The sequence below is a fragment of the Pinus tabuliformis genome, chromosome 3_2 (assembly GCF_031772625.1).
Source record: "Pinus tabuliformis cultivar Carrire ecotype Pingquan chromosome 3_2, CPIR1, whole genome shotgun sequence".
Lineage (NCBI taxonomy): Eukaryota > Viridiplantae > Streptophyta > Pinopsida > Pinales > Pinaceae > Pinus > Pinus tabuliformis.
The window spans coordinates 596,046,640-596,074,341 of NC_142302.1; the positions used below are offsets into that span (position 1 = coordinate 596,046,640).

Here is a 27,702-nt window from a genome sequence, read left to right on the forward strand (position 1 = left end):
GAACGAACACCAACTACAGCATTTACTTTATTTTTTAACAACGCAGGTCAAATATGAAAATCTAATTCCCGCAAAAAAACGAACAACTATCAATTTTTATTTATAGGAAGCGGGTCCATGTGTTAGAAATGATATATTGATAAATAAAGCAGCACATAAGAGAGCAGAGCATGCTATAAATAATTATCCTTCGAAAGTTTCAAGTCGTGCTTTTGGGTGACAGCACTGGATTGGTTTGATCCACTCAGTAGTCTTATAGCTGCGTTTCTCGTAGCCCTTTTGAGCAGTTTACTCTTAGAGTAATGGCGTCTCGTACTGCAAGTGTCATATGTTCTGCTCTGCTCACATTGATTCTGTTGATCGATGTTCACTGTATAGTGGACGCGAGAGACAGCACATTTTTTAGTAAATATTCTGCCAATGAGTATACTCCTAAAACTGAAAGGAATGGTGTTAACGGTTACCAGGGTAACTATGACACTGAGGGTTATGGCACTGAGGGTTACAAAGGTAAATATGGCACTGAGGGTTACAAAGGTAAATATGGTCCTGAGGAAGTTCGTGATGTAAATAATGGTTATGGTTCAGAGTCGGGTGACAGAGTTGGCTATGGCTCTGGCAGTGGCACCACATATGAGGAAGCGGACAAGGGCTACTTTGCAGGTTCAAAAGGCGCATACGGTTCAGAAAAGGTTGGAAAAGAAGGTGCTGGTGTTGGCCGTAACGAAGATTTGACAAACGCAATGCCTAGCTTTGAAAATACAGAGGATCAGCAAAATGGCGGTGCTGGCTTCGGTTATAGATATGGTTCACATCCCAGGACCTACCGTGGCGCAGGATCCCGGGACGAGTTGGGTACCGTTTACGGATCGAGCACTTCTCGTTATCAACAGAGCAACGAATTCGGATCGGGGTATGGTGTTCGCTCGGGAAGCAACGGTGGCTACGATTCAAGTCACAATGCGGAGTCGGGTTACGGCAGAAAGTTCGAACACGACGTCTACACTCCGGGCACTCGCGTGTATGATCGTAATTCCTACGGTTCAAACTCTGGAACTGCTGGACGTTATGAACAGACTGAATCTGGGTTTGGGGAATATGTTGATGGAGGTAATTAAAGTTATGACAATCAAAGCCGAGCAGTGGAAATATCGAGATTGGTATTAATGGAGATTCAGTGAATAGTGTGATCTTATAGGTATGTGAATGTAATGGCTGTTGCATAAAATGACTGTTGTCGACTTTGAGTAGATTAACGTTTTTTTAGTACGCTGGTCTATCGATTAGACGTTGATAGTTTGCGTCGAATAAAAGTTCCAAATGCTGTGGCGGTTCTAGTTGTGGTGTGTTGATCTTTTTAGCTCAGTTAGTTATATCGTTGGGATGAATACAGGCTCTGTCTCGTTAAACGGGTTACAGAAAAGGCGTTGTATAATTATTATAGTGTATCTTTTGAAGGTATTTGGTGAAATAATTTGTCTTTTGCCTGTTGAAATGTATTTTTTTATTATATATGAATTCAGTGTTCTGGATAATTTTATGTAAATCAAATGTGTAATTCAAACGAATTATTGCTAAATTTTATGTAAATTAAAAAAAAACATAACTAAAAAACCTTCTTACATATAACAGTTATATTATATTTTTTTGGAATGAATTTGGTGAAATAATTTGTCTTTTATTTATTGAAATGTATTTTTTTTATTATATATAAATTTAGTATTGCCTAAAATTTTATGTAAATCAAATATGTGATTCAAACAAACAAATTATTGTTTAACTTTATGTAAATTAAAAAAATATATATAACTAAAAAACTTCCTAAACAAATTATTGCTAAATTTTATGTAAATTATATAATTATATATATATAGATAACTAAAAAACTTCCTAACATATAACAGTTACATTACAGTAATAGGAATTGAAAGAACTGATATATTAAGAGTAATCATAATGGTACTCATAGTTATTATAAAAAGTTTTAGTTGATTTGTTATATGTTTTGTAAGGTTTTCTAATATATTTTAGAGTTTAATTGGCTCATAATCCCATAAGTATTAGTTGAAATTATAAATTTAGGTCATCACCTCACAACAATTCAATTGTTTCAAAAGTATTTCAGAATAATAATCCATATATACGGTTCAAAATGGAATTAAACATAAAAAAAGATTTAATTTCTTTTAAAAAAAAACCAAAATTTGACCCAAAAAAACAGAAAAACTATCCACCAAAAACTCTAAAAAAAAATATAATAAAAAACAATATCCTATAAATGTAAATACACAAGTACGTAGCAGTATTTGCTATTTTCAGGTACAAAGTTACACATACATTGTAAGAAGAGACAATTGCAACCTAAATTCCAAATTAACAAGACACTTAGTGTTTGGAATCATTTGAATTTTATTGCATTTTGCTGTGTCAAACCCGGGCCATGTTATTAGCAAAACAAAATAGAGTCATATAAATGATGAACTTCTTGACGAGGCTTTATTAATGGGTAGAATCTATTTAGGGAATTTCCTTGTAATAACCATTTTCGGTAACCTATTCTGCGTTGCTGGGACATTAGAGTGGTAGAAATGCTTAAATTGGGTGTGTTTTTTTAGATTTGAAAATTTTACTTGATTCGGTTTGTTTAAAGGTTTTTGCAGAAAAGAAAAACACATGGTCTAATCATTAAAATAAGTTTGTTTAAAGGTTTTTCCAGAAAAGAAATAGACATTGTCTAATCATTAAAATAAATTTTGTAAATTAAAGGTTTTTGCAGAAAAGAAAAAGACATTGTCTAATCATTTAAATAAATTTTGGAAATTTAGAATGACGTTAGTTAAAAGGAGTACAGCTGCCCAAAACTTTTTCGGCAGTAGACTACGGCAACAAGGAGTTGAAGGAACTGAAATACGAATCATAACAAAAATGGCCGGTCTCCCTCAGAAAGGCAAGATGCATTTGGTGAGATGAAATATAATTGCGTGCCTGGTCTCAGAGGGTGGATGGGGTATTCAGGACATGAATACTATTAACAAGTCTTGCTAATCAGAAACTTCTGGAGGACGATGTCGGGGAACAGTATATGGGCGCAGGTTATCAGAGGGAGAGGCAGAGGCAAATACATGAAGGGGAACACTCCTCCAAATGGATAAGATCGGGAGCCAGACATCAAGTGGGATTTTCACAAATCTGGAACAGCATGATGAGGAATTTACTTTGGTTGGCTGGCTTTCTAAAATGGGAAGTTGGAAATGGTGTGCAAACAAAGATTGTATTCGATGTTATTAAGGCTTTTGCAGGGAATCACACTTTGTTTGTCTTTCCCTTTTCTCTCATCTTTACATAACAGGGTTTTGCAGGGAATCACACTTTGTTTGTCTTTCTCTCTTCTCTCATCTTTACATAACAGAGGCATATACTTTCTCAACCAGAAACCAGAAATCGTGGGATATTCACTCGGCAATGGCAAAAGGCCGAAAAGCTAGGACTGACGGGGTCATGGCGCTAGAATGGGCAGAATATCTGTTAAAGCTAAGGCAGCGGGAGTATTCATAAGCACAAGGGAAGAAAAAATGGTTTGGGAAGGTAAGACAAAGAAGGGACAGGCAGCAGTTCGGAATATTTACAGTAGCTAATCCAGATAAATTTAAATGGTTCCGAGGCATTTGGGATTCGGCTGTTCCTTACAAGCTCATATGTTTCAGCTAGCTAGTTATTCAATTTAAATGGTTCCGAGGCATTTGGTATTTGGCTGTTCCTTGCAAGCTCATATGTTTCAGTTCGCTAGTGCTTCCCTTTAATGGTATGTGCTTAAATTTAAATCTAATGATCTGTCGGTTTACAATCACCTGCGCGTTTTGGTGTAATGGCAATTCTGTCTCCAACAAGTAGTATCAGAGCCAAAGGTCTCAGTTTGAAACACACCTGGCTTGCATTGGGGGAGATTGTTGGACTCCCTTTAATGGCCGTGTAGAAAGATAATCCAATACTCCCTGTAGATTTTGGTGTAACTAAAATCGTGTCTCCAACAATTTATAATAGAATCTCTATGTAAAATAGGCCCAAATATATGCCTGATATGCAAACAGGATTTGGAAGAAGTTAGTCATCTTTCTCTGTGTTTTCCAGTGCCAGGGGCAAGGAGTTTTGGATTCATTAAACATCATTTGGCTCACCATCTTTAGAAAAATGGTAACCCAAGTTACAGAAGGAATTCAGATGTCTTTTTTTTTATATTTTTTATTGGTCAATATGGAGATGCCGCAACTCACATTTATTTGAACAGCAAGAAAGAGGTTAACGTTAAAGCTGCGATCATAAAAGCATTATCTCCCGTTAGGTTTTTCTATGGAGCGTGCAAATAAAAGGATTATGGATGTGGAGCCTATTTAGTGATTGAGCTTTGCAGATTTTATCACTTTCGGTGGAAGGGAGAAAGAAGCACAAATATTAAAGTCGAAATTATGGTTTTGTGGGGAATTTTGTCATGTTTTAGACAATGAGGCTGGAGACAATTGTTATCCATGGAAATGCAAAAGACATAATAGATTGGGTTAAGAGGAGCTCTCTTTTCAGGGCGCCCATCCTTATCCTATCTAAAAGGATGAGCAATATTAAAAACTTAACAGATTCCTTTCGGAACATTTCATTTAGATACATTTACAGGGAACAAAACAAGACATCCTACCTCCTATCTAAGAGGGGCATCACAAAGGAACCTGGGAAGTTATATTTTACTGTTTACGTCAACCGAGTATTTACTTCTAACTCCGGATATTTTCTTTTATGTTATTTTGAAGAAGTTATGTGAAATTAGGTTAAAAAACTGTAATGTAACTAGATTATTATCAGAAAAACTATAGACTATAGAAAATAATATCTAAAGATAGTTGTAATAAATTTTGTATACCGAAAAATATAATATTTTATTTTACATAGATCACAAAACGAATATATAAAATTTTATCTATGATCTTACTGGAAACACAAAGAAAAACAAGATGTAAAAGCATATGGAGACAGAAACATGACATAGGTACTCTCTTTTTATTTTCAACATGATATTAGAACTCTCTTTTTCTTTTAATGAAAGGAGTGCCTTTTTCTGCTGAAAAAACAAAAATGGCGCTCTTGTCACTATAAAATGTGGACTTGCCTAGCCGTATTTGCTATCTTGGGGTACAATATTACAAATACATTGTAAATAGAGACAAGTTTACAATTGATTAGCATTGCCACGTAAATTTCAAATTAACAGGACACTGGACGTTGGAATCACTAAATTTTTATTTCATTTTGCTACATCAAAACCGGGCCATCTTATCAGTAAAACAAAACAGAGTCATATAGATGACGAACAACTTGACGAGGCATTATTCCTAAGTAGAATCTATTTAGGGAGTTTCCTTGTAATAACCATTGTCGGCAACATATTCTGCGTTGCCAATGCCGGAGCCCGCTTCGTAGCCATTACGGCTACCGGAACCGGTGACATAGCCACCAACATAACCTGAACGGTAAGCGCCATTCCTTTCCGATCGTCCGCCGTAGCCGGAGGCGTATTGGTCACCACCTTGACCATAGCCACCATTAGAGCCACGCCAGTCGGAGTCGGATCCAGAACCAGATCCCGAATCATAAACTGCGCCGCGGTAGCTAGAGTCCGCGCCATAACCAGCGCCGTTACCAAAACTCTCTTTATATGCGGCACCAGCGACGTTCCCGGCATTGTTTTGTGAATAGTATTCACCAACTCTACCAGAACCGGAACGATAGCCGCTCCCGGCTTCTCCATAGCCGGCTCTACCGCCAAAATCACCGTGGTAAGCCTCGCTGTCGCCATATCCATATCCATTACCGTTTCCCTTGCCGCGATAAGAACCGTAAACATTGCCCGAACCTGCCCCGTAAGCTTTATCTACACCGCTGGTGACGTAGCCTTCTCCGTACCCGGCGGTATTTGATCCGCCATTAGGGTTGTCGTAGGCAGGCCCTTTGTTAAAGAATCTGTTCTCCCTCGCCTCCACGTTACAGAGAAACAAACTCAAAGCAAGCACATATATGCACAAGACTTTAGTCATGCTGGGAGCCATTACCGATTATATCTTCGATATTGAGCTCAGTAGGAACTAGCCTAGCTCTAGAGAAATCAGAAGACGGGATGGAGAGAAAGTGAAGGTTCATATTTATAGATAGAAATTTCTTCTGCCTTTATGGCTGATGCCATGAAGTCTTTATCGGATTCTTTACATACTGCTCTCCCACATGCTTGTGGGTCTACCCTGCCGTGCCTTGCGGTGCCCCACCTGCAAAAGTTGGCCTGCAATCCTTAATCATAAAACGCGTTGTTCTCCATTTCCATCCATTCAAACTCAGTTTCTTCACGATAACAATATGCCCAGGTTTTCTAATGGGTGCGGAGGTCAAGGCCGTAACGTTTCAGGCATTACGCCGACAGACAGGATTATGTCGATGGCCCACCCTTGTAAAATCCATGATGAAGGGCAGCCTTATAGTCCTGACTGCAGTGATGATGGTTGGCCACACACCAAACAAAATGGTCTTCACCCGATGTACATAGCATGATTTCTATTTTTATAATGATCGGTTTTTAAAACCTTATGCTCGGCGCTGCCCTTGGATTCCGCTGGTATAATCGTGCTTTTTGATCTAAGAAACCTCGGGTTCCTCCTCGAATTTGGCTCTGGCTATTGGAAAAGTCTATCAATCTCACACGACGTTATTTACATGGAGACTAAGGGTTAAAAAGTCTTATCATCTCCCTCAACGTTATTTACATTGATAATAAGGATAAATTTGATTCGGTAAGAACCAATTTATTATTAATGTTTCCATATTGAATGGATAGGGAATCAGAGATTGATTTGTTATGATTTGTGTTTATATGTGGGCTTATTATATTTTAATCTTTTATTATTTTATAATTATCAGTATTGGAGTTTTGGTTAAAAATTATGATAATAACAAATATGTGTAAAACAAAATTGCTTGTGGCCTATTGATGCATGCTAAGGTAGATTTGAAGCTGAATTAATCTGGTGATTCAGATGAGAGTTGAATGAAACCCGAGCAAAGAGAATCTCATGAAAGTTGAATTGAGAGAGGCATCCTATATTGATTATTGAAGTGCATGTCTATAAGAAAGATGGAAGTGTACCAAAAAAACATATTGCGTGGCACTGACAAAAAATTAGGTAACGTTGAAGTTGGAAATCAAGAATAATAGTAGAAGATGCACCTTGAATTCCAAGATTTAGGGTAATGAAATATTTGAAATATTGTTGTTAAGAAACTTAGAATTGAGAAAAACAACTATTTTTTTATTAGGATGGATTTATGTAACATCACTTTGGATTTGGATTGTTTGGTGATAAGATATTGCATGGATTTGATGAGTGTAAATGATGAAGAGCTAGGTCAACATTAATACATAAAGGGGGTTTTAAGACAATATTTGAGACAATGTTTGGGTAAATTATCTTAACTTGAGACAAAAAAAACTTTTGTATTGTCTCAAATATTGTCTTTAAGCTATGTCTCAAAAATTATTGTCTTAAAGATTATGGTTTTAAAAAATATTGACTTAAAGATTATTGTCTTAAAACATTTTCTCTATAAAGAAAACATATAACACAAGCATTATCGTCTCTTAGGAGACAATTTCATTTTTGTCTCTCTAGAGACAACACTCCAATTAGAGACAATATGTCTTTAATACTAGCTATTGTCTCTCTAGAGACAATAAAATTTTTATTTGAAGATCACTTTTGTCTCTTTAGAGACAATATAAAACAATGAATGTAGAAATATCTCACCATTGAAATAAATAGATATAAAAAACATTTAATTAAAAATAAACTACAAAATCATTGTTTAATTCATGTTAGCGCATAGTGGAATCGAACCACCAACCTCCTTCTTGTAAGGCAAACGCACTTCCATTGAGATAGCACACTTTAAATAATTACATGAAGAGTTCTGGAAATCCTAAAAACTACATTTATAGCCATTGATTTAAAAAATAAAAATAAAAAATCTGACACATGATCTTTAATCTTTATAAAAATTATAATCATGCAGACCATATCTTTAACTTACTAAAACAAGCAATTGCCCCAAAAGGTACAAAGAGAAGCGGATTATATCTCTAGCAAAAAAAATGAAAATCTTCTATTAGTATACAGTTAAATGTTCATGTATACAGACTATCTTGCTACAGTGGCATATCCCTGTGTTGGGATTTCATCCCATGTTAAGACTTATTTTTCTTTGTCTTCTTCTCCACACATGTATGTGTCTATAATTGTGTATATGCACCCATATAAAATTCTATAACAAAATGTCTTGATTTCCAAATGTAAAAAAAAACAGAATTATGATTTGTGAATCCACAATCTACGATTGGGTCATTATCAAAGCAAAAGAAATGAAATGGAGTGCATATATTATCTTGCACCTTTGCAATCAGATCTCCATACTTAAAAGTTAATAGACCTGAAATATGTTTTTCCTTTGAATTTTAAGTTGGATAGATTCATGGCTCCATCCTATCTTCATAATTATTCGGGGCCCTCTATGGCTTGGGAGTTCCACACCAACCATTGTTTATGACAGTGAAGAGTACTGATGAACGAGAACATGTGCTAAAAATTTCATCTATATTGCTACTAAATGCAAATATATATCATGATAATGAAAAAAAACAGCAAGTTTCTTATTAAACAAGTGGACGTTGATTATAAAAAGGATAGGATGACATAATGGAAGACAAACTACTCTTCAGTAGCCAGTGCCAAGAAACCATGGCACACACTCAACAAAATAGATAAGCATAACATGTGAAAAGTTGCAAACTATGAACTATAATGCAAAAGGTTAAAGAACTGCTTACCACAATTGCTCCAACAGGATCTATCCACTAGTATAGAGTACTTGCAATAATAGCAACAATTAGACCAATTGTGTTGGTGATCACATCAAAGAAATGATCTTGAGAATATGCCTTCATAATCTCATTAGTAAAACTTTGACAATACATTACGAGGAAAAACTTCACAAAAGTAACTGAAACCATAATTCCAACCACCCAATGCCATTTGTCACCATCTAAAGATAAACCATCCTCCTGTGGAAATTTAGAAATAGAGTTCACAAAATTTAATTCCTTGTATGCAAATTGGAAAAATAGTCTGTCTCTCAAAATAGAATACACAAAATTCTGACCATAAGGTACATGATAGAGCAATCAACAGTATGATATGAAGCACAGAGAAGAAAATCCATGGCTAATATGAGCTCAATATTAGGGTAACTTTTAAGACAAAGAGTAGGATTATAACTACGCAAGAAAACAATAAGAGTATGTAAAATGATTTATTAAAAACAAAACTATAAGACAACATACAAGTAGGTCTTGAGAAAGGTTCATGGGTTTTGAGAAAGGTTCATGGGTTTTGGGTGTTTGGGTGTTGCAAGCCCATGCTTTGTTTTAATATATATTCATAAGACTAACATTTGTAGATAAAGGGGTACTTGCAAGAGTTGATATCAAGATAGGAGGGTTTCTATTAATGGCCATACAAGAAAACAAGTCAGAAAGATTTTAATTATATTTGAAAAATAGAAAGCAATTCTGCTAGATATCAGAGAATATATAATGCATAAATGTAGGCTTTGTAAACTTATTTTTCCTGTAAGAGATTGTAGAAAATTCAAATGTAAAAAGAAAATGTCCAAATAACTATTCTAATTTGACATTCATAATGAAAAATTGAGAGTATCTTACAATGCACTCAGGCTCACCAAACCTCTATGGTAGTGAAACAACATCATGTTTGACCTACAAAATCAAGTGCATATAAATTTTATTAATGTCTGAAACGGAGCCCCAAAAAATCCTTGTTCATTGTAAGGGAGGTTATTTTTTAATGCAATTCATACATTGTACAAGTATAAAGATAGCACAATACAGAGGAAATGAATCAAGAGGATGCAACCTAACTAACAAGTGCATTATGATGTTATGGCAGGAAGAGGTTGTGTGGAAAATTCACTCAATTAAAATCTCAGAACAAAGAAAGACATGAGATGATTTGGATTTATAATCTCTAAATAAAATTCGAACTAAACTCGATACGTTCACCACTTCCCATATAAGTTAGCTTCCATCTTCATACAACATCAATTTCAGTAACAACGGGCATGACCTCTAGTAAGTGTGCTTTAGTTTATGTAGGTTGGGTTGTGGTTTAGTAGAAGCTTGATATCTGTCTACCCTAACTAACCAAGGTTTGATTCTCAGTGTATGCATGGTTGGGAATCCCCAAAGTGACACCCGCCAAGAATTTTGCACCCACTCAGGCCAAAATTTGCATAGTTCTTTCAAAAAAATAAAAGAGGAGGGGATGCTTCAGTATGTATTTAGGTTGGCAGGGAGGGAGTCCCTCAGAAAGTAGTTGTTGTAGAGAAAACAAAAATAAACAATGCCAAATCATGATATAAACATTGTACACTATCTTAAGCCAATCACTTGGCCATGTGGATGGTATCACTTTTTAGACAATGTATATTGTGGTTGATATTCACCTATAGCAATCTCAGTATCTCTTGAACCATCCATTGCAATTTGTTAAATATTTGTAGGTTAGTTTTTTTCTGTGAAGAATGACTACCCTGTTGTATATCAGTTGTACTGAGCTTGTATTTTTTGTTTTGGTTGTGACATTAATTTTATTTTTGAATATATGCTCTTAGTTTATATACATCATTGTAAGATTTGTTGATTCTTTGGAGTATTGCACTGCTTTAGCACGTATCTTCAAAACATTTTGTAGAGCATCTTGCATAAACTCTCAACTTTAACTTTACGGAAGTTACTCCTCTTATCAATTTGGAATAAGAACACTCACCCTGCATATTCCTGTCTAAGCTGAAGTGAATTTCCTCTCATTTATTCTAGAATGCACTTGAAGCTACTTTTGCCTTTATCTAATTTACATTATGTAGGAAATGTAGAAAATATGAATCCATTTCCACCAGAAGGACGAGGTTAAATCTAGTTCAATATTGTACTCAGTGGAAGATTTGTTGGTTGTTGAGAAAATAAAAATTGAAGAAGGCAAACCCTAAAAATTGAAGGAGGCAAACCCTATTAGATGCAAAGCCTGAGCTCAAATGAATATTTTCAGAGAAATATTTAGCTATTTCGAATTTGTCAAATGTTCAACGAGGAAAGTGGTTGCTGAAAATTAGTTTTTACCGACAAAAAATCTTCTCGAGGAAACAAAAAACAAAAATGGAATGAAAAACTAAAATCTCTTTTTTGAGAAAAAGGGAAAAAAAACTACTACTGATTTTCAGGACCAAAACCCCAAAACCCCCAAATTGGCAAAGGCGTCTGATCTATAAGAATCTTTGTAAATGACTGTCTGTACATTTTTTTATTGTTGGCACACTTGGCGTATAAGTGTGGATTTTAATGGTTAAAACCGCTTATGTCGTGGAAAAGGCCAAGAACATTCTAGAACTGTGAGGCAAGATACATTACGCAAGGATCTAAAGGGGTACCCTTACCTCACAGGTATTCTTACTATAATTTTGAAATAAGAAAAATGAATGCATAAATAAAAGCTAGTATTATTCCATGATATTTTTAAAATTTCAAGCCTATATGATTAGCCCAAGATTGTTTTCCATGTAAAAGCTTTGTACCCATGTATGGTTAAATGCGTCTATGTTTCTGTTTCAATACCATGTTAGGAATTTGCTTCTTCATAGTAATGGAGGCTGAGCAATGTTAAAGAAGTTTTAGTGTTGCACGGAAATTGTCACAATATGAAACCAACTCAGAGACATGAAGAGGAAAACACACTAAATTTCAGATCTGCTAATACTTGCGCTATTTTTACATGACTTCCCTGAAATTCCAAATCAATTCTCTACAACTAATCGAATCATACTCCAATTGCAAATCACTTTTGTGATTCTATATCAATTTTTTTGACTTGGTTTGGTTAATACTCGTTGTAATTTTAAATCAAATCGAGGATCCTAGTTGACCCATATAAGTGACTTTATTTTCTCCTCAAAAATCCAAATAAAAATCACCACTACATATAGAGCCATGATTGGAAATACAATTAGTCCAATAAATATCACCACTACATATAGAGCCATGAGTGGAAATACAATTAATCCAATAAATATAGAAACTACCTTAGGCAGACTACTATGGACCAACCATTTTCCAAATTATGTAGTCAAGTAGTAGGTGTTGATGCCCATGATACACCATCCCAACGACCAGGAAAGAACCATAATCTGTGACATGGTAAAGAATATTTTCCATTTAGTAAAATGCAATTCAAAAAATCACCATATAATTCAAGAAAACTTTTTCAATTTAGGTAACAATAATACGATCAATAGTCATTATCCTACATTTCTAGCACCGAGAAAAAAAGGTTTTCTTCTCCAATCTGGTAGTAGCAACTTACTCTGATTGAATTCTTGTGAGGACCCATCTTTATCTCACTGCTCGTAAACTTCAACAGTGGAATTAATGTAAATGGCAGTTGAAATGATAAAATGATCTGCACGGAAGGAATACACATAACATTAGCCTTTAAATATAAAACATATGAAATATTTAGATAAGAAACGTTATTTAGATAAGAAACGTTATTTAGATAAGAAACGTTTTTTAATTACGGTAATCTTGAGGGTTTTTTTGGATGGAATGAAATGTGTTTTTGACTCTATATATATATGAATGTAACACTATAATTTTAACTCTTTAAGAAATATTTAAAATAACATTATCTAACTACTAAAAGTTTTTTGACATTTACATTATCTAACTACTGAAATCCAAATCCATGGAAATTTTTAATTGGAATCCAGGGAAATAATTTTAAGACTAGTCATGATTTTTTGTGATTTGAAATGTGTTATCGAGATGCCAATTTCAATGATCAAAGAGCATACCAATGAAATAATAATAAGCTGCGCAGTAGCAGAAGAACGAAGAACTATAGAAAATATAAACTGACAAGCTTGGGATGATGGCAATGGCCCAAGAGATAAGATTGGCGACCCATGGCTTCATTTTCATATTGAGAAAACCCTGCAACAAAAAACAACGCAACGCACTCAAATTCCAGTAATAGAAGTATCATGCAAATATTATGCAAATCTGGTTATCAAAATTCAAAATTCATCTATTTTCAAGATTGCAAAAAAACAAGTTACTAATGCATTAATGCACTTGCATGATATACTGCCTAGCATGCGTCCCTGCAATCGATGGACTCTGGCCAGATGCTAGTAGTGTGATGGCATAAATCTTTGAGCTCCAGTTACCTAGAACATGCTAAAGAACGACAAAAGAGGGTTTTCGATTTACGATTTTCGGAACACTACCATTAACAATATCAAGAAATTCCTAATGCCAAAGATTTGAATGAGATCTATATTTACTAACAAATTTTGTGGATCCATTTCAAGTGCCTGAGCAAATAATTAAAATCATGATGAATGGATAAGTCAGTTCGCTTGTAAAGTTGTCTAAGTGATTAAAATGCTGGAAGAATAGGGAGGTGAATCAAAACCATAGTGACAAAGTGGAGGAAATCTTTGTTGGGATGGAAGGATCCACTTACTTTTAATAGAAAATATGAGGTATTCAGGTCCAAGTTCCGATAGTTATCTGAGTCCTTTGTAGATAAGTTTGGTGAAGAACAGACTACCCCGCTCAGACAGGTAACAGCGACATTGATTAAGAATGCCATAAATATAGCAAATCCAGTTTCGATGAGAAAATACCTGCACACTGACTGGAACATAGACAACATTTTAAGATCATTTCATAGTCTTCTGATCTGATTAATGAGTCATTGATAGGTCTATGGCTGCCCCACATTGTCAGGAAGTAGTTTATTCATGTAGTGAATGATTCTCTGCAGGAGTTTTAGATGGAGTTATGACAGTTTGGGTTGAAGAATCATGTTTTCAGTGTACTTTTACAAATTTTGTTCCTGTAGATATGACTATTAGACCTTATTCTAAGTGGAATAATTACATTTCATAATTTTGATAATGAAAACCTGTAATTTCAACGACCCATCGAAAATCGATCTAATTTATAAATAAAGCACAACGAAAAGTACACGAATAATCTATTCCAGTTATTTTAAGAATTCTCTGAACTATGGAAGAGTACTTACATTAACTCCATAAACAGTTGGTGGTACTTTCCAAGAGAGAACCAAGGCAGAGTGAAGAAATAAATTGTATTTGGATATGCTCGATGATAGGATCAATTACATTTTATGAAGGTAATCAATAAACACTCAATGCCATAGTACTAAATAAAAGGTAATCAATAAACACTCAATGCCATAGTACTACTAAATTTTGTACATGATAAGGTACACGTTATTTGAGGGATTTATTACCTAGTAGTCTTTTAGTGTGATTTTTAGAAAGTTTTCTAGTTTATTTTTCTATCTAGTTTGTTCTGGCTGAAATTCATTAAAATCACAAGTTTGATAGGTGAAGTCTTTACAATCGAAGTGATTCATAGGTTTTAGAGGGTTTTGAATCGATATATGTAGTGAAAAAACCAGTTTAAACAACACAAATCAAAATTTGGCCACAAATGTTTTCACAAAATTTTGACCAAAAAACTGCTAGAAACTCCAAAAAAATCGCACTTAAAACTACTCCATTTATTACTGTGAAACTAAATGGCCAATTCCTCATTTGCATCATAGGGGAAAATGTTTGGCTAGATTTTCTAATCATTACTACTTTGCACTGACGAAAAATATTCATTGAATTGAATTAACGAAACAAACAAGTGATAGGGGCTTACGGTGTAAGCAAGGCTCCAATAAGAGTGATGGAAATACTAGTTGCTCCACTTCCTCTTAAATTAGGAATGAACATTACTTTTAACACCTCATTTGATTTAGGCTTTGCATATGCCAGCTCTCTAATGAAACAACCAAACATTGTAAGTATAAGAAAAGCAATGATCGCCTCCAAATTTCTCATCTGCAATGTCCCAAGTTATAACACAGGATAAAATGCTTTGAAGTAACTAGGTTACATAAGAAATATGAATTTCCATTTTCTTTGAAATAGATACATAGAGTATAGTCGAAACGATCGGATGGAGCACCTTGAATCTCTGCACTCTAATGAGAGTGAGTGTACTGAATACAGTTATAAGAACACCAACCCATGTAGGTATATGGAACAACATGTTAAGAGAAAATGCAGTTCCTAGCACTGCGATAAAAACATGAAGGGACGACAAAATTACAAACAATGAATGAACTAAATGAGGTATATTGGGGTAAAATTATTAACCCTTATTCACTTAGGGTTCTTGTGGAAGTTTATTTATCATTTAAACTTAGGAAACTGAATCAATGGTTTACCTATTGTATATAGTGCATATTTATATGTACTATGTACATTATTTTTCATACCATTCTTAATAATATTGTTGAATTCATTTTCCAACAAAAATCAATATTCTCTACATTAGTTGCAGTTGAATTCATTTTCCAACAAAAATCAATATTCTCTGCATTAGTTGCAGTTGAATTCATTTTCCAACAAAAATCAATATTCTTTGCATTAGTTGCAGTTGAATTCATTTTCCAACAAAAATCAATATTCTCATTAAAATCCTGCATTAGTTGCAGTTTCATTTTGACGCACGGAGTAAAATAAAATAATATTATTGCATCAGAAATCAAAATAAAAGAAGTTTACTTTGCAAAATCATTCTTGAAAATGCTAACCTTCAGGAATATCTGCAACAATGACACCCACTTCTGATAGGAACCATAAGATAAAATTTAGATTTCTTGGATATTCTTCCCTGTAGTGTTGTGTGAGATGCTTACGTGATGGAATAGCAGGTTCAGGGGTGAGCATAATCTCAATTCATATAATTGTTTGGCAGAGAAAATAGATGAGGGACATAATTGTTGCAACTCCTAAATTCGTTGCAAGATATTGAATAATCAAGCCACTTATAAACATCACAAGAATGACCCAAAGTAACTACAAAAAAACACAAAAAATGAGCAAACAATATTATATTAGGATGAATTCTAAATTCTTCTAATCGAAAAAGTAATTAATCAGAATCAATCATCTCATTCAAGAGCTTATTATTATTATTAAATACCTCATATTTGAACCTAGACCCTCCCTGCAAATTAGATGGCACTAGGACACAACCAAAATTCTCGATATTAACATCGATACCCAAATATATACAAAATAAATTTGTTAAAGATTAGTAACTACATAAACATCGCAGGATCCATGAAGGTTGTGGACACAAGAACTACAGGTCAAATATAACCTAAAAAATTTCTCCATCCTGGCTTCTACTTTGGTGATATTTCACAAATAAAAAAAAATAAAAGGTAAGGAAATCATTTATGTTTAAAATTTAGAGTGCCTTGCTTAAACTGTAGAAGGAATGATAGATATAGTGAGTTGTAAAATCTACCTCTCCCTCCATTATAACCAAATTCTACCTCCTAATTTAACCATATAGATTCTTTACGTCTTAATGATTGTAAGGGAAGAATAAATATGCACACTAAGAGATGTGGAACCCTAAGGTTTAAGGGAATGCATAGAATTTCAAATCATATATTTGAATATAAAATACCTACCCCATATGGCTAGCAAAAACTCATAAAATTTGAAATCCCACTAAAAAGGAACATGACTCTTCATTAAATGATGACCCAAAAGGAGATTGCACACCATTTGAATATATGCATTGTGGATCTTATGCATCTCCAAGAAGACATTGAATTCGCCATGCTCATAACAAGAGCCAAGTTATTTGACCTGTCTATTTATGAGAGTTTCATAGTAACAACCCTATCACAATTCGAAAAGAACAATAAACATGCAAACTGAGAAATTTGTAACCCTAAAGTATTGAGATGCACAATTTTAAATCATACATTTGAACATAAAATGGTTGTCGTATATTGCCATAAAAAAATCATATAATTGGAAATCAAACTAAAGAGGAACACATATCTTGGTTATGGGGTTACCCAAAAGGAAATTGGGTATTATTTAAAATTGAACTCTTACTAAATACTATTAAATCCTAATTAACAAGATATAATGAGCGAGACCCAATTAAATCCTAATTAATAAGATATTAAATCCTAATTAACAAGATTAAATCCTACCCACTTCCCCCAATCCGAAGAGGGCGTTGAACATACCTGGGTAGCAGAAGCAGACTAGGGATGCCAGAAGAACTTGAGGTGTGGTTACATTGTAGAGTGCTTAGGGGTGGATCGAAGCAGAGCTTCCTCCTGCCCTGCACCTATAAAATGCTGCATCGGAGTGCTCAATGGAGGCTTGATGTGGAGCATTTTCATTGCAGAGTGTTCTTGTCGTAGTGCCTCTCGGTTGTTGCATCATAGTGCTTAGGGGTGGCTCGATGTGGAGGATTTTCATTGTAGAGTGCTCAAGACTGGCTTGATGCAAAGCTTCCTCTTGCCGCAACACCTCTTAGTTGTTGCATCAAAGTGATCAGGGGCAACTCAATGTGGAGCATTTTCTAATGTGAGATAGAGAATAGGAATCGAACACTTCTCAAGACCCTAGACCACAAAGAATGGAAGACTCAAACTTGCACTGTGTGCTAAAGACAAGCAAAGGGGGGATAGGACAAAATGATAAAATATTAATTAAAAAGGGATTTGAAAAGCATTAAAGACAAACAAAGGGAGTGAAAAATAAATGGAGTTTGACAAAATTACCTCATCATCAGTTTCGGCAGAAGCATCTTGATTTGTCATCTGTGCTGGATGGATTCGCCATTTGATTTTCTTCATCGTATTCATCGTCATTTGTCGTCGGCCAAGTTATGGCTTCGAGCTCTTCCTGTTCATCCTCTTCTTCGTTTGGGCTCGATTCTTCATTCTGTGGTTGTTCTTCCTGGAGGTAGCCAGGTCGTCTGATGAAATCCTACCGCGCTTGCCCATTGTTCAGCTCAACTCAACTGTGGAGGATAGATTCCAGGATCTGTATGGAAAGTCAGATCACAAATTGGAAACCCTTGAACTAGTGAGGGTTTTAAAATTTGACAAACAAATAAAACTATGCTTTGGTAGCTTTCTATGTTGTTCGAGTGAGGCGGGGAGGAGTAGGTTTGAGTAAAAGGGTGAAATGTTGTCGCCACCCTTTTTATTGAACCAGAGCTACAAAAATATAGATTGAATACAAAATACTCGATATCATGTTTCATACAATAGCTAGAGCCCAATCAACTCATGCTATACAGAGGATGAAGAACAACTCAAGACATCCAAAGGGCATGGTACGCATTTAAGCAAGAAATTAATAGGACAACCAAATAAAACCCTTGACATCACTCACATATAAAACCCTTGACATCACTCGCATAAACCCAACAATCTTTTTTTCCCACAAACCTTCTCATAAATGGATGTTAAAACTATAAAACATGAAATTCATGGCTTAGACCAACATATAAGGGAGTTACGAGATAAACCCATCGCAGATTTCTCAAATATACTAGCAAATAACAAGGACCCCAGGGTGCATATTCATACAACATGGAAAAAGGGCAAAATGAATTTGCACTGACAATCAGTAATATAACTGCAATACACAGAAAGAAAGATAAGTTTTCGACAATCGCATATGTACTCACCTGAGTTTCTAGCTCTCCCACAAAACTCAGAAGGAGATGTTACACTGAATTCAAAAAACTAAATGATCGGCTTGGGGAATTATCAAGATGTTCAAAGTTTGAATCTGCTATGTGAAGGTCGTGATAGATCACACCTCTTTCTTCAATCTCAGCACAATGTGCACTCTGGATTCCTTATTTTTCCTACGTGATCTCCTACTCAAATATCCTAGTTTTAACTTGGGTTAAAAGAAACTCTATGCAGTGACCGTGTTTTGACCAATGTGGTCACATTTGATTTCCTTTAATTTTTCTAGCCTTCTCACCATGGGTTGGGAATTTTTCCTTCCTATTGATTTTTTTTTTTCACTTTCTCACGAAATTTGAGAGAGTGGGAATGGTTCCCGCCAAGCTTTGCAATTTCCTTCCTTTCGTTGCTAGGACTTCGTTGCACTTGGGTTGGGGTGAGTAGAGCCTCTTGAGTCCTTGTTGGTCCACTTTGGTAGGGAAATGGTTCTCATGTGCGTGCATGTAATGATTTTAATGGAGGGTGTTATAAGATCAATTTAAGAGAATATCTACAAAATGGAGAGGGTCATGAAATCAATACAAGGATTTGGATGGGGTTGAGGAGTAGGGTATGGGTAGTCAAAGTAGTAGTAGATTTTAATTAAGAGTACCTCATATTACTTTAGAAAATCTTGATTACAAATATGTATATTTTATGGTGCAATTGTAACAATGTTTTGAAATTCTTTTGTAAGGCATGAAAATGGTTAAGTTTGGCATGCTTTTTAGAGATATGCATGTGTACGTAATGGTGGAGTAAATGACTTATGGTTGGGGGATGAGGTTGAAACCCAACAAACACAAGCAAGGAGATAAATTTAGGAAGGTTGGTGGTGTGGGTCAATGATCGTTGGAATATTTAACATGCTTTGACATACATTTGTCTTTTGGATTGAAATGTTTTCGATGAACACAAGCAAGTGGCGATTATTTAATTTGAGAGATTGTAATGTGGTAGAAGCTTCTCAAAATTTATGAATGCACCCTTTTGGCTCAACAATCACAACTAAATGGAATTTATTCTATTAAAGTCACTTGAGACTTAGACATAGCCCCATCTTCAATAAGAAACCCCCTTAAGAAGGAAATTCATTCCATGAAGGGTGAACATGTCACGTGGCATAATTGAACACATGTGGGGGAATAATAGCACACTATACTCACATCCACTATCTCTACCACCCACCTCCTCCTCCAGGGATGGGGCCAGATAATCTTGCCTCTATCACTTCTGATGACTAATTATGGTAACTAGTGTCTTGTTAGTTCTTTTTGTTTTTTGGCATGTAAGGCCTATAAGGTTGTGGGTCTCCCAGTTGGGTATTTTTCTTTTTGTCAGTACCATGGTAATAGCATTGGTCAACAAACCTATTCGGGATGAGGCCCCATGAATTTTGACGACCTTGTACATACTTTTTGATTAATGAAAAACCTTCGACTTACAACATAAAATAACAGACTATACTCACCCACAATGCAATAAGAAATCCCCCATCGATGTTATGAACTACTTTAAATGGGTTTAGTAGCCTTGGATGGCTCTAACAATAATAGTTGAATGTTTATGATGTTAATTAATTTAACTAACAAAACATGCCTTCGACAATGATAACTAGAATTACACTCCATTTATTTCATTAAACAATCAAGTGAGGCTTTAATAATTGTAACCAAACATACAAGTTGTTGATCAAGTTAACCAACCTAACACACCTTTAATAGTGATAACCAAAATGTACATGTTACTAATCAAGTGACCATTGTGTCATGCCTCTAACATGTGCAATTGAACATAAATGTTGTTGATGGGGTTGACCTATCTAACATATCTCCCACAATTGTAGTCAAACATGCATGTTGATTTGGTTAATCTCCTAGATAATGTTAATCAAAAATACATGTTAATATCCAACCTAACATGTCACTAATAGTGACAATGGAATGTGCATGTCAATGACTAAGCTAATTGACCTGATATGTTGTTCACTGAGATGATTAACACATAACTCACTAAGCTGACCAAGTTGACAAACCATTGGTTTTGTCATTGAACTGACATGCCTTTAATAGACACAACTAAATGTACATGATGTTAAACCAGTAAACCATCATGACATGCCTTTAACAGTAGTAACAAAGTGTGCAAGTTCTGGATTGGGCAAACCAAACTAATATACCTATGATAATCATAATTGACCATACATGTTTGTTGTGATCAACCCTTCAAGTTTTCCCTTGCTTCTATACAAAATTAAGCATGTCATGCAACTGTCAAATTAACTTTGATACATATACAAATTAATTTTGTATTTACTCGTTCAATTTGTGTTAAATCGTTTCCTCTTTAAAGGTCATAGGATTGGATCCAAAGGAAATTAAGGTATGTAAACCTCCATATATTAAATAGTTAAAGAATTGAATGGAGGGAATCCCTTGTCTCACAAACAAGGGGGTCTCATATGTCAACTTGGAAGCTACATGCATTATAACTTAATATTAAATACTATTCTTATTTTCTCTATTAATATGAATGCTTCTAATGTTTAATATATTGTTAAGGAGATCACCCCGCGACTAATTAGTGAAGTATTTAATATTGGATGAGAGAGTTGTAAGGTTGAAATTTTGGCTACCATGGGTTAAATTTGGTGTTTGTATTATGTCAATACAAAATTAGATTTCAGACCCCTCCAAGAATCAATCAAAATCATTTACACATACCAATCGAAGGCATTTAGTAGATTGTTAAAGTAGTGGTTGGGAGGAGTTCATTGTTAGATCCATCCAAGGGTTTCCAAACTAGAGAAACAAGGACATGTGTTTGATTTATGGGCTAACATTTTAAATATTGCTACGAGGAGAGGAGTTGGTGGGATTCCTTCTTATGGAAAGTCCCTGCACCTCTTCCTTTATTTCTTAAAGTAGGCTTGAAATAAGTGATTATAGATATATGATACATATAATATGCAAACCACTCACAACACAACAATATTGAACATTTGCATGAGACATAACTTAATTTATTTTCAATATATTTTTCATTTAAAAAAAGAAAAGATATGCTACCATGGTGAAATACAATTATTCACCAACATTGGGTACCAAACAAATGATTTGGATCACATATGTTATGTACGATGACAATCATCCACTATAAATTACGATTATTAGCCACTCTGACACCCATCATTTATGGTCACTCATTGAACATGCTCATGAAATTTGAGATCACTAGACATAGTTAACATACTTTGGTTAACACAATCTAGTATGGTGTGAGGGTCTTGCCTACAATGCAAGCTTTCTAACACCCTTTACAACAACATTGCTTCACGAAAGGAATTTGACATTGGTTCATAATTTTGCCTTTCTATATGAGAAAGAAACTAAATGTTACTTCTCCCTTATCCAAGATAATTCTATTGATTACAAATTGAACAATGTATCATGAAATTGCTTTTCTCTCTTTGTGTGAACTCGCTCAATTAGCATCTAGATACCTTGTGAGATAAAACTCAATCTATGTATTGTATTTGGTATTGTGTCAATTATTCATTTTTTATGTTTTAATATTGTGTTAATGGCCTTCCAATGCATGGTCAGTCTTGAATTAAAATTTTGACATGGAAAATCCCAATTTTGCAATTTTGGCAATTAGAGGCACAGTGCAGGGACAATGTGTATCCATCTTGGTGGACAGTGGGGCAACGCAAAATTTTATTGATGCATAGTTGGTGGAGTGTAAAGGAATTCATAGACTAATATATATCCTGAACAATGTGGGCGAGAGAGGATGCCCATGCTTCACCTCAGTTGTCTTCTTGATTGTTGGTTCGATATGTTGAGGATATAGTTGATGGGACAAATGTTGAGGATATGGTTGAGGGTTCGATATTGAAGTCAAAATCCTTCCTTAACCTTTTATCCAAAGAGGTATCTCCTCAAGTATCTCTAATAATATCCTACGAAGAGTCATAACATTTAACTTGGAATTATGGCCCACCATGATCATCTAATAATTAATTGAAATAACACTAGACCTCAATTTAGGGATTGGGTGGATCATATAGTGGGACAATTCTAGTTGGAACCCTAAATAAATGACTTGAAAACCCCTTGATTTTCTACCTTGATGGCATTCATCTCCCAAATTTCTTGTTGGATACATAAGTCCTACAAAACATGACAAGGAAGATGAGATGGAGTTGACAAGCACATTAGGTTGTCCTAGAACATCATAAAGTGCGTCCATATGGATGAACATGGAATGGGAATTAAGTTCATAAAGTATACTAGAGTGTTAGAGAAATAGGGTGCATCAAAATATTTTTTGAGTGCCCCAAAGTGCAATATACAATTCTTGTCTCCTCTAAAATATAATATACATTTATTGTTGTGATAGTAACCACAAGATTCTTAGAACTAGTGGTATAGTGTTTGGTCATGAATGAATATGTGACAAATAAATCCAAAGCTTTCGATTGACTGGCATAAAATAGATCATGGGGCCAAATCAAAATTTCAGGGATATGTCAAGGATCTCCGGTAAAATGCGGTTAGCAGCCAAAGGCTACCTTCTAAATAATTTAAGGAGAGTAGGGCATATTTAGAGGAGGCCAACTCAAGAAACTATAAGCAAGAAAAGGGGGACAATATCTAATAAATATGGTTATAGTAAACATCAAAATCCCCATTCTTGAATGAAATGGTGGTTTACATAGGGCACATGAGAGAATATGGGATGGAGGGTAGATTGGCATGGTTAGAAAATGAGAGAAGTATCTACTAAAGGAATATGGATTGGAGGTTATGTCTAAGTTCAGGGAGGCTTTTAACTTTTTTGACAAGGATGGAGGTGGATGTATCACAACAAAGGAGCTTGGGACAATAATTCATTCATTGGGTCGAAACCTCAATGTATATTGGAAGTGGTCCAAATGTTTTATATTCAATAATCCAGTCCCGAATACAATAAACCACAAAAGAGTAGTTCTCATCTACATGTAAATGAAACATATTAAATACACCATTCCAAATTGATTTTGATAAGGAGAATTAAAGAAATAGATGAGTTTGGTCATCCATCACCTCCATACAGAGTAAAAAACAACCAAGCACACTCTGTCCTTTACGACAAAATTTGTCCCATGCCAATATGAAGCCGGAAAGATACATTTATTAATGTTCTTAGGCAGAGCGAAAATATGAAGCCAATAAATAGAGATGCTATGAAGGACTGCTCAAACTAGAGAAACTTGCCTCCTAAAGAGAGCCACCTGTGTGCCTATGATAAAAATTTATAGTGGATTTTCCCTATAAGTCAGCTCCAATCCTTAATTCCATAACGATTAGGTTGGAGCATAAATCTAAGATATTTAAAATCTGCATCCAATGCAGCGGAGATAACACCAAAAATATGAGAAATCTCCAGTACCAATGCATCATTTGGGTAAGAAGAAATCAAATGAGATTTAATATTATTCATAAGGAGTGTAGAGACCGATCAAAAGAGGTCAATCTACCAAATAGTAACACATCATCGACAAAAATTAAAGGAGTAACTATGACTTGTCTACCTACACACTTGTAGCCAAAATTATATTTAATCCATCTACCTCCACACCTGCAACCAAAATTACGCCCTTGTGAATTTTGTGACTAATTATTCCACAATCCAATCTTTTATCCTCAACATCTTCTTCTAGCAAAAGTTGTCATAGATATTTTGAAGTAGGCATATTGTCTACTAACGAATATTCTGTAATTTGCATCCACCATCCTTGTAGAAATTATGGTGTAGAGTTGCAACTAATCATGAAGTTTTAATCAAAATCACAAGACACAAACCTACTCTACTACTCTACGGAAGTTAATTCACAATTTAGAACAAAAAATTGCATACATGCAATAAGACATAACACACATGCACATAGAATTCATGGGGAAAGAAATATGCTAAAAACCCCAATGTCTGCTTGCATTAATATGATGAATAGAAATGTATTACAACTTATTTTCTCAACTGAGCACAACCTACAAGTGAATAACCTGTCTCTCTGCTCACTGAGTAGCTCTAACCCAGAGTTTGTAAATTTCTACTTTTGCTTGAGCCCATATTTCCTTGTGCAATTCCTTTAGAAATTAGGCCCTTATTATTTAGGAAATTTTACAAAATGGATTTCGAAATTCCCAAAGTTGATCATATGACTGCATGCAACACCTGTACACTTAAGGCTAGTCTACAATTGATGTTACACTACCTTGGAATGTCCACCGTAGATGGGGAACTCAAATTCTCTATGCACTAGCTATTTTGGGTTGATTAATCAATTAACTAGATGATCATTGAGTTTGACTGAAGTCCCACTGCACAATTTGCCTTCCACTAGTTCCTCAAGCAATTGGAATTAGTTCAACTAAAAACAACTTGAGATAACTGACTTTGATTGCTACAAATTAGCAACCATACATGCTTAATTGAACTCTAACTCCTCCAACTTGAATTTACTAAGTAAACCGGGTGACACAAGCCATGTCACACAAGTTAACTGCATCCAGGCTATCTGTTGATGTGGAAATTCAAATTTTCTCAATTTAATCAAGTAAAAATCAAATTGACAATTTATTACTACATTTTTCAAGACTCCCTCTCTGCAACAAAGGGATTATCAACCACCCCTATCCTGCACCTACGGAATTTGAACTTCCCTCTTGATAAAGCTTTTGTCAAAATGTCAACATCTTACTCCTCTATCAGAATGCAGTGTAGCAACATCATCTACCTGTAGACACAGTCCTGCAAATGGTGATATATATATATATTTGGATCGATCGTGAAATATAGGATTTTCAAATATATTGATGCAACTCTGATTATCACAATTGGATCCATCATCTGACCAAATAGTCCAACAAGTATCTTTCTCATCCATATAGCCTCACGTGTTGCTTGACTTGCACCCATGTATTATGCTTTTGTCTAGATGAGCACCACAGATCTTTGCTTCCTATTGTACCAAGAAACAACTGCAGACCTAACAATAAAAATTCCACTTCATGTACTCTTTCGAAATTCCCAATTCACGGTTTAGGCTGCTTCCATTTAGCTCTCTGAGGGAATCACTTTTGCTTTCTATTCCTCTGGCTACTAAAATGTTTCACTTCACCAGGTTGTCTCTTGCCTGCCCATAGATTCAGTAGCAGTGAAAAAGGTTAACCTATTCGGGATACATTCAAAAATGTATTTTAGAAAACAAAAAATCACAATATTACTTGAAATTGTTAAAATTGTATACACAAATTTAAGTAAAAATATCTCTTTCATTGATATCTTAAACCACACCTATTTAAAATATTTAAAAAATAATAAAAAATAAAACTTTTTTAATTTTTCCACAATTAAAAAAACGAAAAAATTGACTTAAGATAAAGATTAATGTTAATTACAAAGAACGTACGAGGGTTAAAACCACTTTGAAATTTCATATATTTTTTTTAAATTTAAAAAATGTTTCTTAAATTTCCCAAAAACAAATGTAAAGAAAATTTTCAGTTGAAGAGAATACATACATTGCAGATACATATGGGGGTTAAACTAACTATGAGAGGCTGCTATTCTAGCTAGAAATATTCTGGACCGAATCTGTTGGTTTAGAGATGGAAATAAATTATGGCGGTACAGATGGAATTGGTGGAAGAAATAATGACATGTACAAATGTAATCGGTGGTTGTCAGTAAGACTTTATGGACTCCATACCCTGGACTATAGGCCCGCAAGCTTCTGAATCTAACTTTCCCCAAAATACATCATTTCTTTCTGCCCGACCGATTATTACGGCGTATTCTATGGAATGTATTTGCATTCAATTGTTTCTGCTGCACTACTCACAGCCGATTATTACGGCAGATTCTATGGAACATATTGTTTCTAACACCAGCACCATATTTAGCCTCGTGTCTATCTATGTAAGCGCTAGCTACGCTATGACTGTACTGCATCATGTATTTTGGCTTCGTGTATTGAACCTATATTAGCGCTACGAATGTGATCAGTCAAATTGCTTTACAAATCACAATTGTTTTACAGTTTATCAGAAGAGATTGTAATATAATAATTTTACAACTTGATAATCACTAAATGGCTTTATAATTCATCGAGGGCAAAACTTCGGGTATACATAATAAGGTTTTTTCTTTACGTGAAGCGAAGCAGAACTTCAGATACTGTTGTATATCATAATCGTACCACGAGCAAATAAAGGCGCGCTAATCAGCGCACCATAAAATATAATTGCATCCTCAATTCAGTCCTCAGCAACATTATATTAACAATTTCAAGTCAGTCTTATACAATCCGTCCTCGGCAACATTATATTAACAATTCAAAGTCAGTGTTATAAAATCAAGATAAAGATTAAAGGAGTAGAAACAGTGTGAATATTTTTGATGGTGGAAATAGATTCAGCGCCATCAAAAACATTTAGGACCTCTAAAATTTTGAAGTTTAACAATTATAATTGGGTTTTAAAAAAAATTTGCCAATATAACCAAAATTTCCATAACTTTCCTGACAACTCTTCAGCCTAGTTAGACTAAATAAAAATTAAATGAGTACAGTTATATAAATTAAATTAAACTAGCCCACGAAGCTTTGGATTGACAGTGACGGTGAATGGGTGCATTGTTAAAGCACTCCTTGCGATAGGTCACCGGTTCAAATCCTCCTTGGGTACTTAGCTTAATAAAAAAAAAAATTAAATTAAACTATTAATAATTATATTAAATTGAATTTTAAATATTTTTTTTGGAAATTTATATATTTATATTAAAGATAAATGGGAGAACTCTAGAACTCTTATACTTGATCTCAGTTACATGTTTCAATATCAAAATAAAT

General features: G+C 34.7%; 2 protein-coding genes and 1 pseudogene across 2 annotated transcripts; 1 reads left to right on the forward strand and 2 right to left on the reverse strand.

The window, feature by feature from the left end:
• Positions 1-172: 172 nt before the first annotated feature.
• On the forward strand, positions 173-1,474 carry LOC149181991 (uncharacterized). The gene has a single exon (XM_089418444.1). It carries the CDS (start codon positions 303-305, stop codon positions 1,116-1,118), a length of 816 nt encoding a protein of 271 aa, XP_089274570.1. The 5' UTR covers positions 173-302; the 3' UTR covers positions 1,119-1,474.
• Positions 1,475-5,262: 3,788 nt separating this feature from the next.
• LOC149181992 (uncharacterized) lies at positions 5,263-6,166 on the reverse strand. Its single transcript, XM_089418445.1, has one exon. It carries the CDS (start codon positions 6,090-6,092, stop codon positions 5,394-5,396), a length of 699 nt encoding a protein of 232 aa, XP_089274571.1. The 5' UTR covers positions 6,093-6,166; the 3' UTR covers positions 5,263-5,393.
• A 5,903-nt stretch (positions 6,167-12,069) lies between these two features.
• Positions 12,070-17,930, reverse strand: LOC149181993 (metal transporter Nramp7.2-like; annotated as a pseudogene).
• Positions 17,931-27,702: the final 9,772 nt, after the last annotated feature.